The sequence below is a fragment of the Nicotiana tabacum genome, chromosome 11 (assembly GCF_000715075.1).
Source record: "Nicotiana tabacum cultivar K326 chromosome 11, ASM71507v2, whole genome shotgun sequence".
Lineage (NCBI taxonomy): Eukaryota > Viridiplantae > Streptophyta > Magnoliopsida > Solanales > Solanaceae > Nicotiana > Nicotiana tabacum.
In genome coordinates, this window is record NC_134090.1 from 169825345 (window position 1) to 169849055 (window position 23711).

General features: G+C 35.8%; 2 protein-coding genes across 2 annotated transcripts; one reads left to right on the forward strand and one right to left on the reverse strand.

Annotated features, from left to right (window-relative positions):
* Positions 1 to 3841: 3841 nt before the first annotated feature.
* Positions 3842 to 5038, forward strand: LOC107818635 (F-box protein At5g07610-like). Its single transcript, XM_016644679.2, has one exon. The coding sequence runs from the start codon at positions 3842 to 3844 to the stop codon at positions 5036 to 5038; it is 1197 nt and encodes a 398-aa protein (XP_016500165.1).
* Positions 5039 to 5659: 621 nt separating this feature from the next.
* LOC107818645 (amino acid transporter AVT6C) lies at positions 5660 to 8412 on the reverse strand. The gene is made up of 5 exons (XM_016644688.2): positions 7993 to 8412; positions 6937 to 7077; positions 6631 to 6834; positions 6071 to 6539; positions 5660 to 5973 (listed from the first exon to the last, which is right to left on the reverse strand). Exons 1-5 carry the CDS (start codon positions 8366 to 8368, stop codon positions 5847 to 5849), a joined length of 1317 nt encoding a protein of 438 aa, XP_016500174.2. The 5' UTR covers positions 8369 to 8412; the 3' UTR covers positions 5660 to 5846.
* Positions 8413 to 23711: the final 15299 nt, after the last annotated feature.

Here is a 23711-nt window from a genome sequence, read left to right on the forward strand (position 1 = left end):
AGAGCCCACATGCAGTTAAATTCGTTCGAAGAGGCAGTCAATTTGAAGTAAATATCGCTCAGCAACGTTTGCAAGAAAGAAAAAAAATCGGTTAGTATACTTGGTTTATTAAGATTACATACTCCCAATCTTTTTTAATTAATTATTCTTGTATAGTTTGATTCGTGATCGAATTTGAGTTCTCTTTTATCGATGCATAGTTCCTCGTATTCCTATGTTGTAGATCATGCAAGGGTTATAATTTTATTAATTAAGGGCAGCTCAATACATGCAGTATTTCGCATTTACGCACGGTTCGGGAAAAAAGCCAAACCCCAAGGGGATATGATGCAGAAGGTCTACCATCAATGGCTGATTCCACAACTCAAACCAGTGACCTATAGGTCATACGAAGACAACTTTATAGTTGCTCCAAAATTCCCCTTTTTAATTGCATGAATTGAATTGATTAATTATTTTATGCGAAAATAGATGAACTATGTTAAAATTTCATCATTTATACTAAATGTTGGATGACCTATGTTAAAATTCGATTACAATTTTATTTTTCTAGGTGTACAAAAACTCGTGGAGTGTATGAAGTTTATCGAGTAAACTCTCTTCTTTCTTCTTTCATATTTTGGTCGGACGCTTAAGTAACTTAAAAGTTTCCCTTTTAACAATAATTTCTTGAATTTCGACAATAACAACAACAATAATTAATCAGTATAATCTCACAAGTGAGGGTCTAGAAAGGTAATGTGTACGCAGACATTACCCTTAATTTAAATATAATAACTATGTCCAAAATAACAGTGCACTAAAAATTCCAAGAGTCAATGCTAGCAACTTAATACCAATATTTAGGGACTAACCATCTTATGCCTTGAATATCAATGGTGGTACTGTTGGCATTGAAGGCTTCATCGTTAGATTCTCTATAGAAATTCACCTAAGATCAATAAAAGCCTTCAAATAATTTTTGTGTCTATATAAATGTATGACTAATCCACCATGCAGCTTTTGGCCATTCGATCTGTATAGGTTGCTCATAGAATGATGTAGTCTTGGAGCGGAAGCTAGTACTTGTTCTTTGATCGATACTTTACCTAGTTGGAAGTATCCTTATGTATTGGTTTCCAAATAATGTTGTGGCATCAACATGCCTAGCAATCATTGGATGTAGCCGCGTTTCTATATCATGGTGATTCCCATAATATTGCAAGAGATCAATGTCGAAAAATCACCAAAGTGTATCAAGTATATTATTATTATTATCTCGAGAGGGATCCTTCTTTAATTTTATAATATAAATAAAAGTCCTCACAAATCTCATCCGATTGAAGGTCTAACACTTATATGAATACTAGTCTTTATGCACGTGTGTTACACATGCATAAAAAGATGCACATAGGTACACATGTGCATAAAAATGACAGAAGGTGTAAATATGGTGACGTTTCACAATTTTCGATATGGATGGTGCTGGTTATTTGCATTTGTAGTTTCACTTCTTGTATTTTCTTTCTTTCTTAATGGGACCTCGGGGTTTCTCATTAAGAAAGGGTGTCCGGAGAAGGAAAAAGAAGCCCTCAAGAGATCAAGAAAAAATTGAGCAAAAGTATAGTTGCAGATGTTGGTGGGTTTGATAGAAAATAAAAGGCAAGGAAAGGAGGAAGCTATTACATTCACCACTTTTAGTGGGTAACATATTGCCTAAGTTTTCTCGCTAGTGTTGGGCTTAGACTCAATAATCTTCTTCAAACTTTTGTCTCTTCAATCAGCTAGATACACATATAACGCCTCGTTTGTTGCTCATATCATTATCAAAGTTGTTCGAGCTGGATCCTTCTTTGATTTTATAATATGAATAAAAGTCCTCTCAAATCTTATCTGATTAAAAGTCTGTCGCGTATACAAATACTATCCTTTATGCACGTATGTTGCACGTGCATAAAAGATGCACATAGGTACACATGTGCATAAAAAATGACAAAAGGTGTAAATATGGTAACGTCTCACAATTTTGATATGGATGGTGTTGGTTATTTGCATTTGTAGTTCCACTGCTTGTATTGTCTTTCTTTCTTAATGAGACTCCGGAGTTTCTCATTAAGAAAGGGTGTCTGGAGGAGGAAAAAGAATCCCTCAAGAGATCAAGAAAAGTTGAGCAGAAGTATAGTTGCAGATGTTGGCGGGCTTGATAGAAAATAAAAGGCAAGGAAAGGAGGAAGCTATTACATTCACCACTTTTAGTGGGTAACATATTGCCTAAGTTTTCTCGCTAGTGTTGGGTTTAGACTCAATCTTCTTCGAACTTTTATCTCTTCAATCAGCTAGATACATATATAACGCCTCGTTCGTCGCTCATATCATTGCCGGAATTGTTAGAGCTGGAGTTGTCAAACTTAATTATTTGAGTAACAACTTCTTCGGTTGACTACTCTGGTGATCTCTGCATGCTTAAGTATGCTTTTGGCGCATGTTTCTTTGTTGGGTCTCTTTCTTTCAGTAGGAGATCCTATCTTTTAGCTGAGCTGATAGAGTGCTTATATTAGCATAACATTGCCATCTCCCTTATAGTCTGCAATATTTAATTTTCTCTTGGCCTTGTGATTGGACTGAGTCATGCTACCCTGATGAGATCCGAGCACTAGATGCATCTTGGGAGACGAGCATATATATATTTGCTTATGTCACTGGTCATGAATCCAGTGATTTTGTTGCTTCTTTGTGCTCTCATAGCTTGGATATACGTGCTTTTTGCAGCTCTTACTCTAGGATTATGCTTCTCAATCCACAAGTTGTTACCCGATAGAAAAAAGAAAGATAGTGAAGCATTAAGTAAGAAATCTAAAAGCAACATTGGCTTTGGAATAGATTTATTCCTAAAGATCGCGATGTTGAAACGATGTAGTTGATGGCAGTAGCACTATTAAATATTTCCCAAGAATAATATAATGTCAGGTAAAAATAACTAATAAAATTATCAAATTCTGATTTAATACTATAAATGAACTCCTCAAAAACCTTTTCTTATTGAAGGTCTAACGTTAATATAAAACATTAGTCTTTGTGCACATACATAGCACGTGCATAAAAAAAAATGCACATACATTGTACGTGTAATTCATTTTAGGAATAAATTTGGACTAGAGAAGCTACATTTAGTATAAGAGCAGAAGCTAATTTACTTACCTTCTATAGGTGTCGCTTTGACGGCTATCAAGACACCTTATACACAAAAAGAAGCAGACAATTCTACCAGATTGTGAAATTTTTGGCACCACAGATTTTTTTCAGTGTTGATGCGGCAGCCTTGTTCCAGAACTGCTTAATCAAAGCACTCATGCCATTTCCCCAGTAATATAATACAACTACGGCATAAGGGAGAGAATTTGAGAACATAAAACTGAAAAATAAGGCAGGTTACCTGTTACTCAAAGTTAAAATCAATATAAAAAAAAATTACACTGTCAATATATATAAGTTAAATTCCAGTCTCTTTATGATCACTAATCTAAGTAAGAATCAACAACTTGCAGGTGAGATTTATTTTTTACTTTTTTTACAGGACTGCATTTTCACTAGTTTCAAGGTCTCTACTATACATTTTTTGTTTTTCTTGAATTCAATACCTACCCCTAATGATAATCAAATCAAGAAAAGTATAAGGGGATAAGAAGTGGGTCATCTGTTCACATCATATTGACCTTGTCAAAGGGCCATGACACAAGTGGTTGTCAACTTAATCAAATAATGAAACTTGCCAAGCAATCTTTACCTTGATGTACATATTAAATATACCTTCATCTGCATTTCTACATAACCAAAAAATTAAACTAGTACTATCACACTAAAAATGCAAGGTCTCAAAATCAAGATTCCCAAAACTGCAGAGTTAGAACAACCAACATCAGCTGAAATAGTTGCTTCTATTGATGATCTCTTGATTCAAATTTTATTACACCTACCTATAACATCACTTCTCTACTTCAAAACAGTATCCAAACATTGGCTTTCTCTCATTACTAATCCAAAATTTTCTATCCTTTGTCACCCTAATCCAAATCCTGCTATAGGCCTTTTCTTGCCCTCTTATGTTTTAAAACCCAAGTTTGATTATGTCCATTTTAATAGCCAAAATCTCACAAAGCCACCATTCAAGAAACTCAAATTTACTAAGGACCCTTCTGGCATTACTATTCTACAATCTTGTAACGGACTATTACTTTGTTGCAGTAACCGAATTCGTCAACCTATAAATTACTATGTTTATAACCCTACTACAAAACATTACACAACACTTCCAAAATCATTTCTTGGAACTGAAAATTCCAATATTCATGGTTTAAGTTTAGCTTTTGACCCTATCAAGTCTCCTCGCTATAAAGTAATTTGTATCCGCAACTCAGTGTCGTCTCCTGAACATTATCAGATTGAAATTTACTCATCTGAAACAGGTCCCTGGAGATTATCAGGCGGTCCATTTATCGCTGATGTTAATTTTAGTAAAGGGGTTTATTGGAATGGATCAATTCATTGGATTAGTACTATTGGCAACTTGAATTCTTTATGTTACAATATTGATCTTGAGAGTTTAGGAGTAATACCAATGCCACCTGTGCCCGATAACTACGTATCAGTAACCATTAGCTATTTCGGTGAATCTTGTGATCATTTGCACCTTATACAAATTTCTAATCCACAAATCCAGTTTGATGTATATGAGATGAAAAGGGACTATTCAGAATGGTTTGTTAAGTACAAGGTTGATCTTCATCCTATTGCTTCTGCTTTTCCTATGATGACTAATACATATCTTGATCCTTTTGAAATTGATTACTATAACTTCGCGATATTATCTCTGGTTCGAGGTAGACGAGAAGAGGATGCATTTATGGTACTGGGAATTCCTGGTGATTGTAAGGCGATAAGGTACAATCTTGTAAGCAAGAGTTATGAGAAGCTATGTGATGATGAGGTTGGAGATGAACAAGTTTGGTTTTTTAGTGCAGCTGGTGTTTTTGAGTATATTGAGTCTTTGTGTTGTGTTTGAATCAATTGCTATATTTTCTATATACTATCTGAAATAAGGTCTGTGATGTCTTGTTTGGAGAGAACTAGGAAACAGAAGATATTAGTATAATTTTAAGCATCTTTTCTAAGGTCGGCCTAAGGTCTCCGTTCACTCCACCCTCGCCCAGACCCCACTTTGTGAGATTACACTGGATTTTTAGTTGTTGTTGTTGCTGTTATTGTTAAGTATCTCTTCTATGCATGGTTTCTGTTTTCCTGCCAAGAGGGAAATTTTTATGCATTTTTCCATACACTTTGTTGATTGGGAAGTATGTTTTTCCTCTTCTTAATACAAAGGAAATCAGACATCTAATTTTATGGATGTCTAATGAGTGGCATTTGATGGGAACCTTGGCGTAAATGGTAAAGTTGCTGCCATATGATCAGGATATTACGGGTTCGAGCCGTGAAAACAGTCTCTTGCAGAAATGTAGGGTAAGACTATGTACAATAGACCCTTGTGGTTCGACCCTTCTCCGGACTTCGTGCATAGCGGGAGCTTAGTGCACCGGGCTGCCCTTTTTTCTGATGAGTGGCATTTCAGCTTTAAGGATGTTCAGAAATGAATCTTTGTTTTGTACATAAGGAAAAATGAACTTCATAATCCTAAGTTTGGCTGAATCTTGTATTCACACAAAAATGCTGGACATTGTTGATAGTGTTACATAATAATACAGACAAACTCGACAACAACAATAACAGCTACGCCTCAATCCTAAGAATACAAACAAACTCATCTATGAAAAAAATTTAAAAAATGTAAAAAAATCATATTGACAAGCAAGAAACTACGAACTATTTCCACTCATATTGTAGATATTTGTAGCAATTGTTATAAGGCTAGTCACAACTGCTTGGACAATCATGATCACTGCAATGATCTTATCTTTTCGCGAAGATATACCATGAACATCTCTGCCAAACAAGAAACCGATATATTAACACAGATAAAAGAACGAAAATAACTTAAAATCATTATAGGAGTAAACACGAGTGAGAGAAAGATCGATACCTCAGGGCAATTGCACCTGGAAATATGAAAGCAAGACAAACACCAGTAGTTGATCCCATGAACTGGAAAATGTACCATATAGACGGGATAAAAATGGCCGCTATATATGAGAAGGCTAACAAAACCAAACTAAGAGACACGAATCGTTTGTTGTCAGTGGCCAAAAAGGGCTTCTTAGGGAAAATGAGTTCATCTATATTGGCCCTTAAGGAGAAGTTCAAGAGAGGAAACACCAGCATTAGATGAAATGCATAGCTCAAACGAACTATGTCGTTTAGCATTGAACTGATTGCTGAAGTACCAGATGATTTGTCGAAATTTACAAGTATGTCTGGCATGATTGAATCTCCGAATAAAAGGTACCCGAAAATGCCAATTGAAAAATAGATAGCTGCACATAGTACTAATGAAATCTTGACAGCGGACGACATAGCTGCTGGTTTTCCCAGCTCAGTTCCAATAGGATGAACTGCATAACAAGTTATAATGTCACATTCGTGATCAAAGTTGACATAAAACTAAACAAGAATCGAAACGAAAGTAGAGTTCTTTCTTCTTACCATTGAAGTGAAATGTAAATGCTGTAACAATGACAGGGACGGCGGTGAAAAGGTTGAAGAAAGATGTTTGATTATCCATCTGAGGTAACATTCTTGGACTTACTGTTTTTCCTTTTAGGATTGCTATAATTACCATTACCGAACATATGACAACAAATACAATTGCTAGGAGAACTGCTAATGCTGAACTCAACCACAATGATTCTGCAATCACGCGCCACATAATACAAAATGTCAGCGATTCTTCACTGGTTCGGACACATATATATCGTCTAGGACAAGTAGAAAAAAGGTATATGTACTAACCAATACGTCGATAGAGGACTAGAGGAAGCATAACAAACAAGACAATGAAGAGGATGGCGAAATTACGGGAATTCCACCAATGAATCCCAAACCATTCTTGTAGAACACCAAGATGTTCTCCTTGTCCAGATAGAACATCTCCTGCTCATAGAAAATAACAGAAACTGTTACCAGTTGAATCAATCACTCAATTTCATTCAACTTAATTCCTAAGCATATATCTCAACTTTAGTGATGCATCAGATAATTATTAGAAAAAGCTCCAGAAAAGGTAAGTCCAAAAACAAGAAATAGGAAAATCATGTAATTCAACATGTACAGATAGATTGGAGATAGCAGGTATTACGTGAAATTAGTCGAGGTGCCGCGCAAGCTGGCGTGGACACCAGGTTATCCACCAAAAAAATGTATAAAACGATACTAAAGCTCTATTGTTCTTTATCTACAGAATCATTCAACAATTAACTACTGTTGATCAGTCCATGATTACCTTTTCAACCTCAAACTACTTCAAAATATATACTCCATCCTTTCTCAGTTCATGTGACACTCTGTCCTTTTTAGTCAGTCCAAAAACAAATGACACTTTTCTATATTTAGTAGCAATTTAACTTCAAACTTCACATTTTACCCTTAACGAGATGATTTACAACCACATATAGTAATGGCTTGTTTTAGATTGTAAGTTTCAAATATTTTTCTTTCGTTCTTAAACTCCGTACCAGACAAACATCAACACATAAATTGGAACAGAAGCAGTACTAATTTTGCTTTTACTTTGATTTCAACAAAAAAAAAAGAAGAAATAACCTAATAGTTTTTGGCTCTAGAAGTTGATGAAAAGCCAGATATACAACAACAACAACAAACCCGTATAATCCCACAAATTAAGGTTTGGAAAGGGTGTTGTGTACGCAGACGTTACCCCTAGGTAGAGACACAGTTTCCAATAAACCCGGCCGATGAAAAGCAGATATGACTTGCTTCATTCAGACAAACCATATCTCACACATAAAAAACAAAGTTATAGAATCAAGAAGTTAAATTTATACTTACCAATAATAATAAGGTACATAATCAAGCAACCAAGATTGGTGAACATAACAGCAATTTGCACTGCAACAGAACCAATCTTCCCAAAAGACTCATTCATTAATGCAGCATAAGTTTTCGAATCGCCCGCATACGTAAACCTCAACATGAAATCAACCGATATGTCAACCAACAAGGCAACCAACACAATCAATATAAAAGCTGGAATTACACCTAAGACTTTCAGAGTTGCTGGAACAGACATAATTCCAGCACCAATAATACTTGTTGAAACATTAAAAACTGCTCTTAAAATCAGTAGTTGATTTTCTCTTGTATTAGATTTTGTCTTTGGCAATAGAGGAATGTCAGCTCCAGCTTCATTTTTTGCCGGAGCCATTTCAGAGACAATGAATGTAGGATTCTTGTTTTTGTTGTGTTTTTATGTTTCTATACCCTGGTTTTTTAAAGTATGTAACAATAATTGACTAATTTTGTAAATTTACTAAAAAGGGTGTGAGACATTGGTAGGTACAAATGAATGATTAGTGATAATGAGTATAGTATGTAGGGGTAAAGTTGGAAATATGTTGAGGATGATAGATTTAATTTAGACATTTGAGAGGTGCATATGGACGCGGCAATAGCGACCGGTTAGATAGATTAAATGTACGTGGACGCGAATATGAGAGAAATGGGTCTTTCCCAATTACAGCTAATTGCTCGTGGGCACTAAGGACTCGTTTGATACGGGGACAAGGAATAATTAATTTTCGGATTAAATTTGAGATAGGTTAATCCCATATTTGATTGAGATAAATAGTGGTATAACTAATCCCGAGATTACTAACCCGGAATTGTAGTGTTTTTTTATCTCTATGGGAGGGTCGAATAACTAATCCCAAGATAAGTTATCCAGGATAATTAATTATGGGATAACTTATTTCCCAACCAAACGACCCTAAGGATGAGAAAGATTTAACTTATATGTGTTGACAAAGTGTATAATGTAGCATTTTACTATGTTATAATAGGCAATTTTAATCCATTATACAAATAATTTATTTTGCTTTTAAGTTAGTAATTGTTTTTTTTACGGATGAGCACCTGTAGTGAGAATTTATCATGTTTGTCAGCCTACCGTAACCTTTCTTTTTTAACCGGCATCAATATGAGCGAGCTCACACGAACAGAAGCTCTGAAATCGTGGTCAGTGAATGGCCAACTCAAACCTTTTTTTTTTTGGAGGGGGGGGGGCGGGGGTTGACTCGTGTTTGTTATTATATGAATAATTATTTATAGTTATCTTTTTATTAAATAAAAATAATCTCTGGTAGTGTATAGAAGTTAAATTGAGAAGCGTTGATGGGTTCCGGCCCCGAGCCACTTGAGGACAATAATGAACAAACAAATAATATGATTCATAGGATTCAATTGCGATCATAAATCACGTGCAAGCACTATGATTACCAAACAAATAGAATTAGTCAAAACAAATATTGAGCACGCCACTAGTTAATCTAGAAAAGTTAGAGTCCAATTAAACTTCTTCTACTAACTTTTTGTGTATAGCTAAATTAATGTAGGAAAGTGACTTATTGAAAGACAGTAGTAATTTGTTTGGCATCATGAACTTGGCCACTTTAGGACGACAATTAACCAAAAAATCGTGATTCATAGGATTTTGTTTAGCTCACAAATCACGTCTTCAAGCAATTTGATTTTCAAACAAAAAGAATAAGTCAATTTTAAGTAAGTTTCTTAAGAATAATGTAGGAAAGTGACTTTATTGATTTATTTAAAGAGTCATTATATCTATAATGTAAATACATACATATTTTTGTAAAGAGTTGAAACTTATTGAATTATCTCTTCCTTACTCCACCTTCTCGTGTTTTAGCCCACAAACTAGATTATTTTACTCTAATAAACAATTTTAATAAGTACTTTATGTTGGGAATAAATCCCGTAAAAGTAATATTCACGATATTAGTGATAAATGCGGAACAAGTCCGAAACCTAAATAATGACTTTTGGGACTCAAAATACGTTTCTACAGTTTTAAAAAAAGTTACTTTTCTACCTAAAACGCAGTATAATACTGAGCTTTACTTTAACAAAATTTTAGCCGTTAAAGTAAAGCGCAGTATAATACTGCGTTTTACTAAAGCGCAGTATTATACTGCATTTTACACCTTCAATTTAAATCCCCCCTTCCATTAAAGTAAAGTGTAGTATAATACGCGTTTTACCTAAAGCGCAGTATTATACTGCGTTTTACTTCTTTTTTGGGCCCACCAATAAGTGTTCTGCGGTTAACTGACATAACAATAATTCAAATATATAAAGCACGGTATTATACTGCATTTTACATAAAAAAATTCTGCACACCGAGCTAGGACTTGCCTTATTTAAAGGCGTTAGGATTTTATGAAAATCCATTCAAAACTTTCTTTCAAACTTCCGTTCATACTTCTCTTCTTGTTATCAAGCATTTTTTTTATAATGTCTGAAGAGCCAAAAATAAGGGTTTCATTATATTGGGGAGTGAGGTTGTAATGGAGAATAACTCTGTGAGGTATAGTTCGCCTCCACATTGTCATGTTAAATTGCCGCTTACAATGGAGTACAATAAATTGGCATCGTTGTTACGTAAATAAAATGAGTGCGAGGAAACGTTCGGTGAACCTTAAAGTAACCGGTAGATTTCCGTATTCTGTGATTCCGCATGGGTTTGCTTATAATTCTGAGTTTAACATCGAAGATGATGAAACTCTTAGAGATTTTTTGCGGATTCCGGATGAATACAGGGAATTTATTATAATAAAATTATTGAAAATGTACGTCAAGGTTGAAGATGTTCCCAATAATGAGGGTGTGCATAGTAGGGATAACCCCCAGTCATCGGGTGGTTATTCTAGAGTAGTTTTTGCCGGACAGATTCCTGATGAAAGAGCTTGCCTTGATTTCAACTTATCACCATCGGCGAATGAACAACGAGGAAATAATTTTTCGACTTTATATAATCCACAAGACGACTGGTAAACTTAAATTTTCTACGCTTTAGCGATGTTTATTTTATGTTTGAATTGGATTTGTATTAACACTCATATTTTTCATAGGGGGTACCGTCCAAATATGAATTTTACAAGTTATGACCCCGCTCCTACTTGGAATGTGCGTAGTTCTGGCGTGTTGGACCACAGTGGTCCATCCGGGAGTCATCGCCAACAAGAAAATGTCCATCATGGAACGTCAACATAGTACGACTTGTAAATAACGTGATATAGCTATATGTAAAAGTATTTATCAAGTTGAGTAGCTTATCATTTTGTTCTTTTTGTGCAGTGAAAACGAGCAACTTGATGTTCCTGACCTCACATAGTTGCCTATAGACGACGTATTGACTCGTGATTTGGCAGATGCGCAGAGTCAGGAAGATGATAGTGATTATGACAACAATGCTGATGAGTTTGGAGATGACACACCCTTCCCTGATGAGGGTGATGATGAGGAGGAAGTGAATGTCGAACCTGAGCTGACGAGGAAGCATGCTCCTCCACCTCCCTGTTAGACCAAGATTGTACGAGTCCCACGTGCCGTTTCATGAGCGGAATATTTCCTACCTTGATAATTTTCCAAGTATGCCGAACGTGGATGCCCTCACAAGAGATGCTGATGAATTTCTATAGGCAATGTGGGATGAGTCTAGACCAGCGGTGTTGGCAAAGGGCATGTATTTCCCTAATAAAGCTCGCCTAATCAGGCTGTAAAAATCTACTGCGTAAGAGAATTCCGTGAGATGGCTGTAAGGGAGTCAACTACGGAGGTATACAAGGCTATATGCCGTAGAGACTTTATGGGTTGTCACTGGATGTTGCGTGCCAGCAAGAAGAAATCAGGGTTGTGGAAAGTGGGTAAATATATTAGCACCCACAGATGTGAAATGGACACATTCAATGAGAATCACTTCAACTTGGATGTAGACTTGATTTCTCTTGTCGTGATTCCATACTTGGAAGTGTCCATTAGGTTCAAGATTAAAGAGTGTATTACAGCCGTCCACCAGGAGTATGAGTGTACTATAACCAAAAGAAAGGCATATCTCGGGCGCAAACGTGCTTTTGAAATTATTTATGGTGACTGGGATAAGTTATTTTCATTTGTACCCAGGTACATGGCCGCACTGCAACACTTTAACCCCAGGACTGTTGTTGAATGGAGGTGTGAGCGGAGTCCGGACAGACCCGAATATATTTTTAACTATGTGTTCTGGTCATTTAAACCAGCAATTATTGGTTTTGTGCATTGTCGTCCTGTAATTTCCATAAACGGTACTCATGTCTATAGAAAGAATGATATTAAGCTTTTGATCGCAGTTGCAGTAGATGCCAATGGACAAATATTTCCACTAGCTTTTGCCATTTGTGCCAATGAAAGCGAAGAAACGTGGACGCTTTTTTAAACCACTTGAAGCAGCACGTTGTCAAACAGCGTTCAAGTATTTGTCTAATATCTGATCGACATGGTGGTATTTTAAGTTCTTTACGGCATTTGCCTGAATGGCAGGAACCCTATGCATACCACTAGGGGTGTTCATAAAAATCCGAAAAACCAAACCAAACCGACCAAAAAAAATGATACTTTTTGGTTTGGTTTGGTTTTGGTTTTGAAATTTAAAAACCGATCAAATTTAGTTTGGTTTTGATTTTAATAAAAAAAACCCGAACCAAACCGAATATATGAGTAGCTATTTTAAATTTGTTATTACGCCTATATATATGTATACTTTTATACAAAGTTCCAAAAAATTTATAGTAAATGTTAATCGTTTGCGCTTTTAGTACAGTTCTTTACTTTTACATTCTAGTTTGATTGGTAGTTTTCTTTTGTTAAGTGTAAGAAACTATTTCATGTTAAAAATAATATATTTTTAATTGAGTCCTTAAATTATTCATCACTGTTTGATTCAATTATCATCAATATATCTTGGTAAATAATAGATTTCTCAAAGGGCAATTGATTTGATAGTGTTACATTGAAAATGTGATCGCCGAAATATATGTTTGGTAGTATATGTCTTATATTTAAGAAAAAACCGACAAATAACCGAAAAAACCGAAAAACCAACATAAACCGAATCGAGAAAGAACCGACTTAATTGGTTTGGTTTGTTTCTAATATTTGAAAAACCGACTTACTTGGTTTGGTTTCTTTTTAGGAAAAAATCGATCCAAACCGAACCATGAACACCCATACATACCACCGTTACTGTATGAGGAACCTGAAGGCCAATTACCAGAAGAAATAGCACGGCAAGTCCTTGCATGATTTAATGTGGATGGCTGCAACTAAGCACCAGCAGTGCAAATTAACAAGGCGCATGGAAGCGATCCGATAGTTAGATCCACTAGCCTATACTTGGTTGATGGGACATGAGCTTCACATGTGGACATTGCATGCTGATGGTGGCAGACGATGAGGAGCCCTGACTACAAATGTGTCGGAGTCATTCAACGGCTTATTGAAGTCTGCATGTGGATTGCCTATCATCACCATGGTCCGGATGGCATTCAAACAGATTGCGGAGAGGTTTGTTGAAAGATATAGAGCTGCATTGGAATTGATGGACAGGGGTGTTCAATTTATGCCAATATCGATGAGAAGATTTCATAAGTACAAGAGGCAAGCACATTGGCATTCATTTTTACAGTACCATCATGACCGGGGTATTTTTGAAGTTTGCACAGCTATCTGCGGACACTGGGGGAATAAGCTACAGACGGTGAATAAAGCCAGCATGTTGTGTTCATGTAGGAAATGGACCATCTACCATATGCCATGCGCAAATGCCTTGAAGTGATTTCAACAAGTTGGTTTAGTTGCTGCATACGTAGACACATATAGTGGGCAGTTGCAGCCATTGGGTGCTGAGCATTATTGGTTGCCAGAACCTTTTAAAATGGTGTGTAACAAGGACTATTTGTGCAAGCTGCAAGTGCCAAAGAGAACGCTATAAGGAACCAAATGGATGTTGGTGATACCGTTTATGCTCGTAAATGTGGCATATGCTCGCAAACAGGATACAACCGTCGTAAATGTCCTTCAGCTGGTGTGCATGGCGGTGGTAATCCAGCTCCTGGTGCAAGTTCGTTGAAAGTACCCAACTATCAAGGATACACCTAGTTTTTTGTTTTTGTAATGTTTTTTGTAATAAGTGTCTGTACTTGTATATGCTGCAATATCTATCAAATAAAATTATGTTCCATCTTGTTACATCTTATTTTTTAACATGACCTTTTGAATTGGGATGATGATATGGTAGTCCAACATTCAACTTATTGGTGTTAGTAAAGAAGACTAATCCGAAGATTGAAATTTCATAACATAATATTCGAAGAGATAAAAGCACAACAACCATAACTAAAGCAACATACATGAAAATAAAAGATAATAAAAGATAAATCAAGACATCTTTTATTATCCTTCTTGAAAATTTGCTTCTTCAAATTTGCTTCTTGAAAAAGGAATCGAAGAAAATAACTAAAGAAACATACATGAAAATAAAAGATAATAAAGGAAAAATCAAGACATTTCTGTTTCGTTTCAGTAAAAATTGAATACGTATAGCGCGGTACAATACTACATTTTGTGTATTGTCTTGTCGATCTGAAAAGCTGAACCGACTGTGCAGAAGCTGTTTCGTTTCAGTAAAAATTGAATATGTATAGTGCGGTACAATACTACGTTTTATGTGTTATCTTGTCAGTCTGAAAAGCTAAACCGACTGCGCAAAAGCTGTTTCGTTTCAGTAAAAATTGAATATGTATAGCGCGGTACAATACTACATTTTGTGTGTTGTCTTGTCGGTCTGAAAAGCTGAACCGACTGCGCAAAAGCTGTTTCATTTCAGAAAAATTGAATATGTATAGCACGGTACAATACTACATTTTGTGTGTTGTTGTATCGCAAAAATAAAAACTGAACCGATTGCGCAAAAGCTGTTTCTGTCACACCTCCTTTTTCTCGCGCCCGCGAGGGTACAAGGGAGTTTTCTCCAATTAAAGGACAGTCGAAACGGGATTTGTTTGTTTGTTTCAGAGTCGCCACCTGGGAATTTTAAGGCGTCCCAAGTCACCAATTTTAATCCCTGAATCGAGGAGAATATGACTCTGTTTATTATTCTGCGAACCAGAAATCCGGATAAGGAATTCTGTTAACCCGGGAGAAGGTGCTAGGCATTCCCGAGTTCCGTGGTTCTAGCACGGTCGCTCAACTGTTATATTCGGCTTGATTATTTTGATTTGTTAAATACATTTTTATTGCATGATTTTATTGTTACCGCTTCTATTTAGATTGTTTATAATTAAAGACCCCTCTTCGAATCGAATCACGCGTACGTGTATCCGTTTTATATATTATATATATTTTAACGTGAAAAATCGTGTCACGCGTACGTATACATAATGATATTGATAATATAATAATAATTATTATTTTTTTTTCGAAATTTTTTATTATAAGAAAAAAAAGACTAGTTCGAAATTGTGCTTAAAATAAAATTAAGAACGTTCATCGCTCTTGTATAATTAAATATTGAACCGCACATCTCGAGTTATATGAAATTAATATTGATATTCTCCGAAGAGCCCCCTTTTTATTAAATGTTCGTTCGAAGTTGCGCGAACGCATAATCCGAATTGCTTTTAGAAATATAATCAGATTACGCAAACGCATCCCTAATCACGCAAAATATTCTTAATAGTAGTATAGATTTTCCATAAATTGTTGAATGTTGACCGCAAATTATATTTTTTGCGTAAGAATTATATTTCTCCAAGCCATTCAAATTTAAAAGGGTAAAAATAAACGTGAGATTAATAATACCATTTTTCCGTAAATACAATATATGCATACCCAAAAAGTGAATTGCATATAAAACTAGGAAAAAGAATTAATTTGATAAACAAACTAATAGTTTTCGAAGAAATTATATCTCCTTCTCATCTACTTGTTGTTAGTCCAAAGTTATAATTATTCGGTTAATTTGCTTATGATGACAGATAAAATCAAACAAATTTTTATTCTCGGCCTACACATGCTATTTATAGTCACTAAATGTACCTTTGGTAAGAATTATTGACATTATTTTTTATACATTATTTTTAAGAAGTGAATTAAAATAGGAGGACCCTTTGTTGGTAAGAAAGAGAATTATTCTACAAGTTGATTCAATAATATGACATCACATGCAACGTAGTGGAACGTCCGAACCATTCATCATATTCCAAAATCATAAACGAGACGGATTATATCAATTCACATTTCTACCATGGTATTTCACATAACCGTTATTATGCCATATCTGATCGAAATACCATTAACATTATCTAGCCTTAAACAAAATCTGATATTTGACAAAATAGGCTAATAATATAATTTTTGATATTTCTACACTATTCTTTACTTAGCTAATGACATCCCAAGATAAAATTAATGGCCAACTTTCTGCCATGTTCCCTATTTTGACAATTCAAATATAATTATACTAATGAGATTTCGAAATGGATAAAATTATTACAAAGCTTTTATACGAATTTCAAAATAAGACAATTAACTTATAGCCATCGTGTCGGACTCACTACTAGTTAACCAACATGAAACAAAGCTGAAATTTAAACTAACGAACTTAAATGAATAAAAGATAAAATTACAATTCGAGCTTCATTTATTTGTCATGTAGAAAGCTTTGCATGACATGAGTTTACAGATATATACCTGATATTGGAAGCAAAAGAAAATGAAGATGAGAATCAACAGCAGTAATAACAATACAACAACAACAACTGCCCAGCAACAGTAACAACCCAGTAACAGACCAGTGGAGTAGTAATCCCAAAAACAAAAGCTTTAAGCTTTGAATGAAAAAACAACCATTAATACTAATTTCAAACAAAGAAAGAAAGCAGAAGATTTTTTAGTTTTTATTTTTATTTTGAAAGCTTAAATATTTTTCGGATTTTTTCTTTCTCTTAAATGTTCAGCCCTTTTTTTCTCTCTTCTATTCTCTGTCCGTTTTTTCTCTCTATCTGTATGTGTATTTTTCTTCTCTCTCTATTTCTGTCTCTATTGTTCTTCTGTCTTGTGTTCAAGACTTCACATATATAACTCATCCCATAAACCTTTCAATTAATTAAAATCCATACTTTTTCTCTACCCAACCCATTATCTTTCCACTCATCCCCATTACATTAAATAAACATGTCACACCACCCCATTATATTTTGTCCCCCATGCTTCATTTAAAATAATGCAAGATTCCCCTTTAAATTAAATCTTGTCCCCCCTTTATATTAAATAACCATATCACAACCCACCCCATTTCATTTTGTCCCCCATGCTTCAAATAAACAATTACAAAATGTACAATTCCTAAACTACCCCCTCCGACCTTACTGAAATTACCAAACTACCCCTGAACGTATTACAAATTTACCAAACTACCCATCAGCTATAACACATCAATTAATCAAACTTAACCAAAATATAGACAATATGATCAATTTCTAACAATGTTCAAACAACAATATGAACACGGATGAACATCATAATAACAATATCACATGAACACGATTTTAACAACATTTCAACAACAAATCACATGAACACAAATTGAACAACAAAGAACAACTAAAATTTGATTGAACAATATTTTAGCAACAAACAATCCTATTTTCGAATTCAACAACAACAACAAACAAAGTATGAAGATTTCTAAATTCAATCATATTGAACTTAAAATCAACTCTAACAACATTACAACAAACAATTCTTATATTAAACTTTAAATAAGATTATGAGAACAATTCAAGAAATAATCATAAATGGTAAACAAGAAATCAAACTATACAAAATTCGGATTCAAGATCATCCAAACAAAGTATGAACATGAATGAATCTATTTTAACACAACAAACATGACGGATTAAACGATTAAATCAATATATTCCTTTAACACAACTAAATTCTTTTTAGACAAATAACAAGATCGACGAATAAACAATTATGAACTTAAGCTTGAACTTAACAATATTAACAATTTCTAACAATACATAAACTCATGAAACAAATTGAAGAAATAGTTAATTAAATTTCAATTTGAATCTAACAAACATCAAACTAACAAATATTCATTTAGACAATAATACAAACATGAAATGAATATGAAAACAACTAATTAAACTTCTATTATGAAATCTGAAAATTAATTTAACAAACAACATGAACAAACTAGAAAATTATTTTAACGACGAACAAACCAAACAAGAATTAAATCACTTATTGATTTTGGATCCGAAAATAACGAACAAAAATTACGGACAATAAATGAGATTCAAAAACCAACTAACCGGAAATGAATCAACGACGAACTTCGATTGTAAACCAATCTATCCAAACCTCGACCAAAGCTCGAACGAAGGACGACGAAGACGAAGAAGAAGTAGAAGCAGTCATGCAACTACTGCCGCGACGAGCAGCAGCAGCAGTCCGTCCAACACCTGCTGTGACGAGCAGCAGCAGCACTACGTAGGAAGCAGAAGCAACGGCGGAGGAAGGAGGAGAACCAACGGCGATAGGCGTGTTTGGATGACGGCGTGTTTGCTGAAACGCAGCTGCGCGAGCAGTAGCAGTTCGGTCATGTTTGGTTGAAACAGAAGCAGCAGCGACATGGATGACGACGAAAACACGAAGAAGAAGAAGCAGCTGAACGCAGCAAGAAGGAGAAGCAGCTGAACGCAGTAGGGGAAGCCATGGATGAGCTCAAACTCGACGATGACGAAGCTTGACGGAGGAGGGCAACTATGGAGTTGTTGGTGCGTGTGTGCGTGAGTGACGGGGTGAGGGGGCGTTCGTGGGGGAGGCTGGTCGACGTTGCAGGCTGGGGTTTGTGGGGGGGCAGCCATGGGAGCTTGAGAAACTTGGAGAAGAAGAAGAAGATAGGAAAAAGGGAAGGGGGGGTGGCGGATGACTTAGTAGTTTTAGGGTTTTTTCTTCTTCTTTTTTTTTGTTTTATTTTGTTTGTAAAATAATAGGGGTGTTGGGTTATGGACTGGGTCAACCCAGTTCGAAATGGACTGGGTTGTAGGGAAGATTGGGCCATTTTTTGGGCCTATGGCTTGAAATCGAAGAAGAGGCCCAATTCCGACTTTCTTTATATTTTCGCTCTCTTTTCTTCTTTTATTTCTCTAAAACTAAATTATAAAAATACTTAAACTATTATTAAGAACTAAATTAAGTTATAAAAGTGCAAATTAACTCCAAATAACAATTAACGCACAATTAAGTAATAATTAAGCATAAAATTGTATATTTGGACATTAAATGCTAAAAATGCAAAAGATGCCTATTTTTGTAATTTTCATTTTTTGTAAACAAATTTAATTAGTAACAATTATAGAATTAAATCCTACATGCAAAATGCGACATATTTTTGTATTTTTTATTAATTTAGCAAATAACACGCACAGATAAATACAAATAATTATTCAAAATATCACAAAACATCACAAAATTGCACACCAAAGAAAAATCATTTTATTTTTGAATTTTTTGGGAGTAATTCTCATATTGGGCAAAAATCACGTGCTTACAGCTGCCCCTCTTTGCCCGAAGACACGAAGGGTTTTCGTGCAAAGATAAAACGAGCGATTTTTGCCCATCCGAGTACTCCGTGTGAAGCATTTTTTTGAAAAAGATTTGACCGAACCTTTGCTTCAAAGGTTTCCTACATATCCTGGGCTAAACAGGAATCAGGTCAATGTAGTTCGGGAAATTTTTGGTAGCTGGGACTACCGTGAGACTGCAATGTTACTGTTGTTGCATGCTATTACTACTGCTTACCGATCTCCTTGTTACATCTTGCTTAAAAGAAAACAAGAAGCTATGCTAGAGTACAATTTGTTTTTGTTGCCTTGCTTCCTTATCTACTTGCATTTCTTCCGGTGCTTTTCTTCTTTTGACACATGTACTTGAGTTTGTACTGTGACCTCTTGTTGCAACCTTCTGTTTCCCGGTGCCGGGGAATTTTATTATTTCCTGTTGGGGATTCCTATTGTAACCCTCTGTTTTATTGTCCTCTGACTTGATCTTGAAATGTATGCCTCTGTTCTATGGGCGGGCTCCCAACTTCAATACTTGAAATTAAAGACTGAATGTATGCCTCTGTTATCTGGGCGGGCTCCCAACTTCAATGCTTGAAATGTAAAGACTGAATGTATGCCTCTGTTATCTGGGCGGGCTCCCAACTTCAACACTTGAAAATTAAAGACTGAAATGTATGCCTCTGTTATTTGGGCGGGCTCCCAACTTCAATGCTTGAAATATAAAGACTGAATGTATGCCTCTGTTATTATGGGCGGGCTCCCAACTTCAACACTTGAAAAGTAAAGACTGAATGTATTCCTCTGTTATTATGGGCGGGCTCCCAACTTCAACACTTGAAATGTAATCGACATTCCTCTCTTCAGGCGGGCTCCTGACTTCAAACCATACATCGCCATTCCTTTCTTTAGGTTGCCAAGATTTCAACATCTTTTTAAAACGCCTTTCCTCTCTTCAGGCGGGCTCCTGACTTCAACAACAACTTTGAAAATAATCGCCATTCCTCTCTTCAGGCGGGCTCCTGACTTCAACTAATAAATCGCCATTCTATTCTTCAGGGGGGCTCCTGACTTCAACAACTTTTTTTTTCAAATTATCCTAGGAGAAAATTCATCAGACTAGGATTTGATATCTTATCTTAGGAGAAAGATTCATCGGACTAAGATTTGATATCTTATCTTGGGAGAAAAATTTCATCAGACCAAGATTTTGACTCTAGGAGATAAATCGTCAGACTAGGTCCATTTTGTTGTGATCTTAGGAGAAAGATTCATCCGACTAAGATTTTATCTTGGGAGAAAAATTTCATCAGACCAAGATTTAGACTCTAGGAGATAAATCGTCAGACTAGGTCCATTTTTTGTGATCTTAGGAGAAAGATTCATCCGACTAAGATTTTATCTTGGGAGAACAATTTCATCAGACCAAGATTTTGACTCTAGGAGATAAATCATCAGACTAGGTCCATTTGTTGTGATCTTAGGAGAAAGATTCATCCGACTAAGATTTTATCTTGGGAGAACAATTTCATCAGACCAAGATTTTGACTCTAGGAGATAAATCGTCAGACTAGGTCCATTTGTTGTGATCTTAGGAGAAAGATTCATCCGACTAAGATTTTATCTTGGGAGAACAATTTCATCAGACCAAGATTTTGACTCTAGGAGATAAATCGTCAGACTAGGTCCATTTTGCTGTGATCTTAGGAGAAAGATTCATCCGACTAAGATTTTATCTTGGGGGAACAATTTCACCAGACCAAGATTTTGACTCTAGGAGATAAATCGTCAGACTAGGTCCATTTTGTTGTGATCTTAGGAGAAAGATTCATCCGACTAAGATTTTATCTTGGGAGAACAATTTCATCAGACCAAGATTTTGACTCTAGGAGATAAATCGTCAGACTAGGTCCATTTTGTTGTGATCTTAGGAGAAAGATTCATCCGACTAAGATTTTATCTTGGGAGAACAATTTCATCAGACCAAGATTTTGACTCTAGGAGATAAATCGTCAGACTAGGTCCATTTTGTTGTGATCTTAGGAGAAAGATTCATCCGACTAAGATTTGATATCTTATCTTGGGAGAAAAATTTCATCGGACCAAGATTGTATCGGGAGGTAAATTCATCAGACTAGGACTTTTTGTCCTAGGAGAAAAATGTAGTAAAGATCAATGATTTGAGAAACTTACCTTCGTAATTTCTTCTTTTCTTTTCTCCTTCCTTTGCGCTGCTTTGTTCTTGCTTGCTGGGGATAATACCACTGTGGGAGTCTCCTTTCTTCCCCTCCTTCAAATTTGTTTTTGGTTTTTTTTCCTTCAACACTGTTGGGGATAAAAGTGTTATCTTCTTGGGATAACGTTGTTGAGGATAACGCTGCTGGGGAATTTTATCCCTTCAAATCGATGCTTCATTCTTTTGGAAGCTGCTGGGGATGATAATGGCTCTTTGCTTTTCTGAGCACAAGTGTCATCCCTTTATTCTGTCTGCTGGGGATAACTTCCTCCATTGGAAACTTATTATATTGGGGGAAACCCTGGTTCAAAGACCACTTCTTGGTGCTATTTTTATTCTTCCCCAAATGGGTACCTGATTTTCCAGAAAATTTTCTAACTGAAAAGAAAATTTTTTGCCCCAGTTTGACAATCTTTCTTGTGGCATGCATTTCCGACATCAATGCCATTTCTTTTACCTGTTTTAAACAAAATTTGTTAGTTTAAAACGCGGTGGTTGGTTGTGATACTCCTACTTGGGATGGCTTTCCCCTTTCTCCTTCCTTGCTCTGCATTCCACAAGGGACGATATTATTTGCTGAGGATAATCCTTTTCTGCTAGGGATATCCCTCTTCTTTCGTGGCATGGCTCGGAGACTTGCATTTTTCCGACCTTTTAGTCTCGCATGAATTTTCCAAGTCATGCTTATTGCTCTCCTTGTTTGTCCACGGGCCTTGGCCTTGAGGTTTTAATAACCTCTGATTTTGGCAAGGATATCCCTCTTGACACTCGTCAATCCTTTTGTCAATTCCCTTTTGCCGGGGATATCTTTCTTGACACTGGCCTTGTGCTCGTTCCTTGCTTACTATACCACTTGGATGTACTAGCCATATCTCATCTTGCATAATTGGAAAGCTGATGGCCTATTTTGAAGTCATTTCCCACTGGTTCTGACCAAACAGACTCTACTGGGGAATTTTCTATGAAAGGAGAAAGATAAAAAGGAACAGAATAAAAGATAAAGGAAAAAGATGACTCTTTAACAAAAGAAATTATAAATAAAAACCTATCAAACGCAGACACCGACTCTAATGGTCATGACATGCATATGTGGCCTATCCTCCGTCGTCAATCGTCTTTCAAGATCTTCCCTTGACTATCCTCCATCTGATTTCCAATCTTATTCGACTTGTAGTGCCCAAAAGGTTTTCACCATCAAGTCTCTCTCATTTTGGTTTTTCTCTCATCTTTCATTGCCTTATGGTGTCCGTGAAGATTTTCACCGATAAGACTCTCTCATTTGTATCACTTTCTAGCTGGGGATTTGGAGTGTTGCCGGTATGACTCTCTCTGCTGGAGATTAGAGTCCTTTCTGCTGTGGAACAGAATGTTATGTTCGCCGGTAAGACTCTCATTTGTCTGACTTGACATCTTTTGAAGACTGATCAGAAGGTCTTTCTTTGGACCGTAATGCGGGTTTTGGATAGGCTAGAAAGAAAGGGTATTAAAAGGCTCAAAAACAAAATAAATTTGGGGTTTTAAAATTACAACCTTCGGAACCAATTTTGCTTACAACGAGTACAACTCTTGCCCCAGTTTCTTGCTTGGGGATTATTTATTTATTAAATTTTTTTTTGTTACACTATGCACACCATGCACACTATGCACACTATGCACACTATGCACCCTATGACCGAGCCGTGAAGCGCCTACGTATCCTCTTTGAGGAATCAGGTCAAACGTAGTTCCCAATTCCTCTTTTTCATTTGACTTTTTTTTTCACTTTTCTTTTTCTTTTTCATTTTTTTTTAATTTTTTCTTTACCTTCCAGGCTCGTATTTCCTAGTCATTGCTATTGATTCCGAACG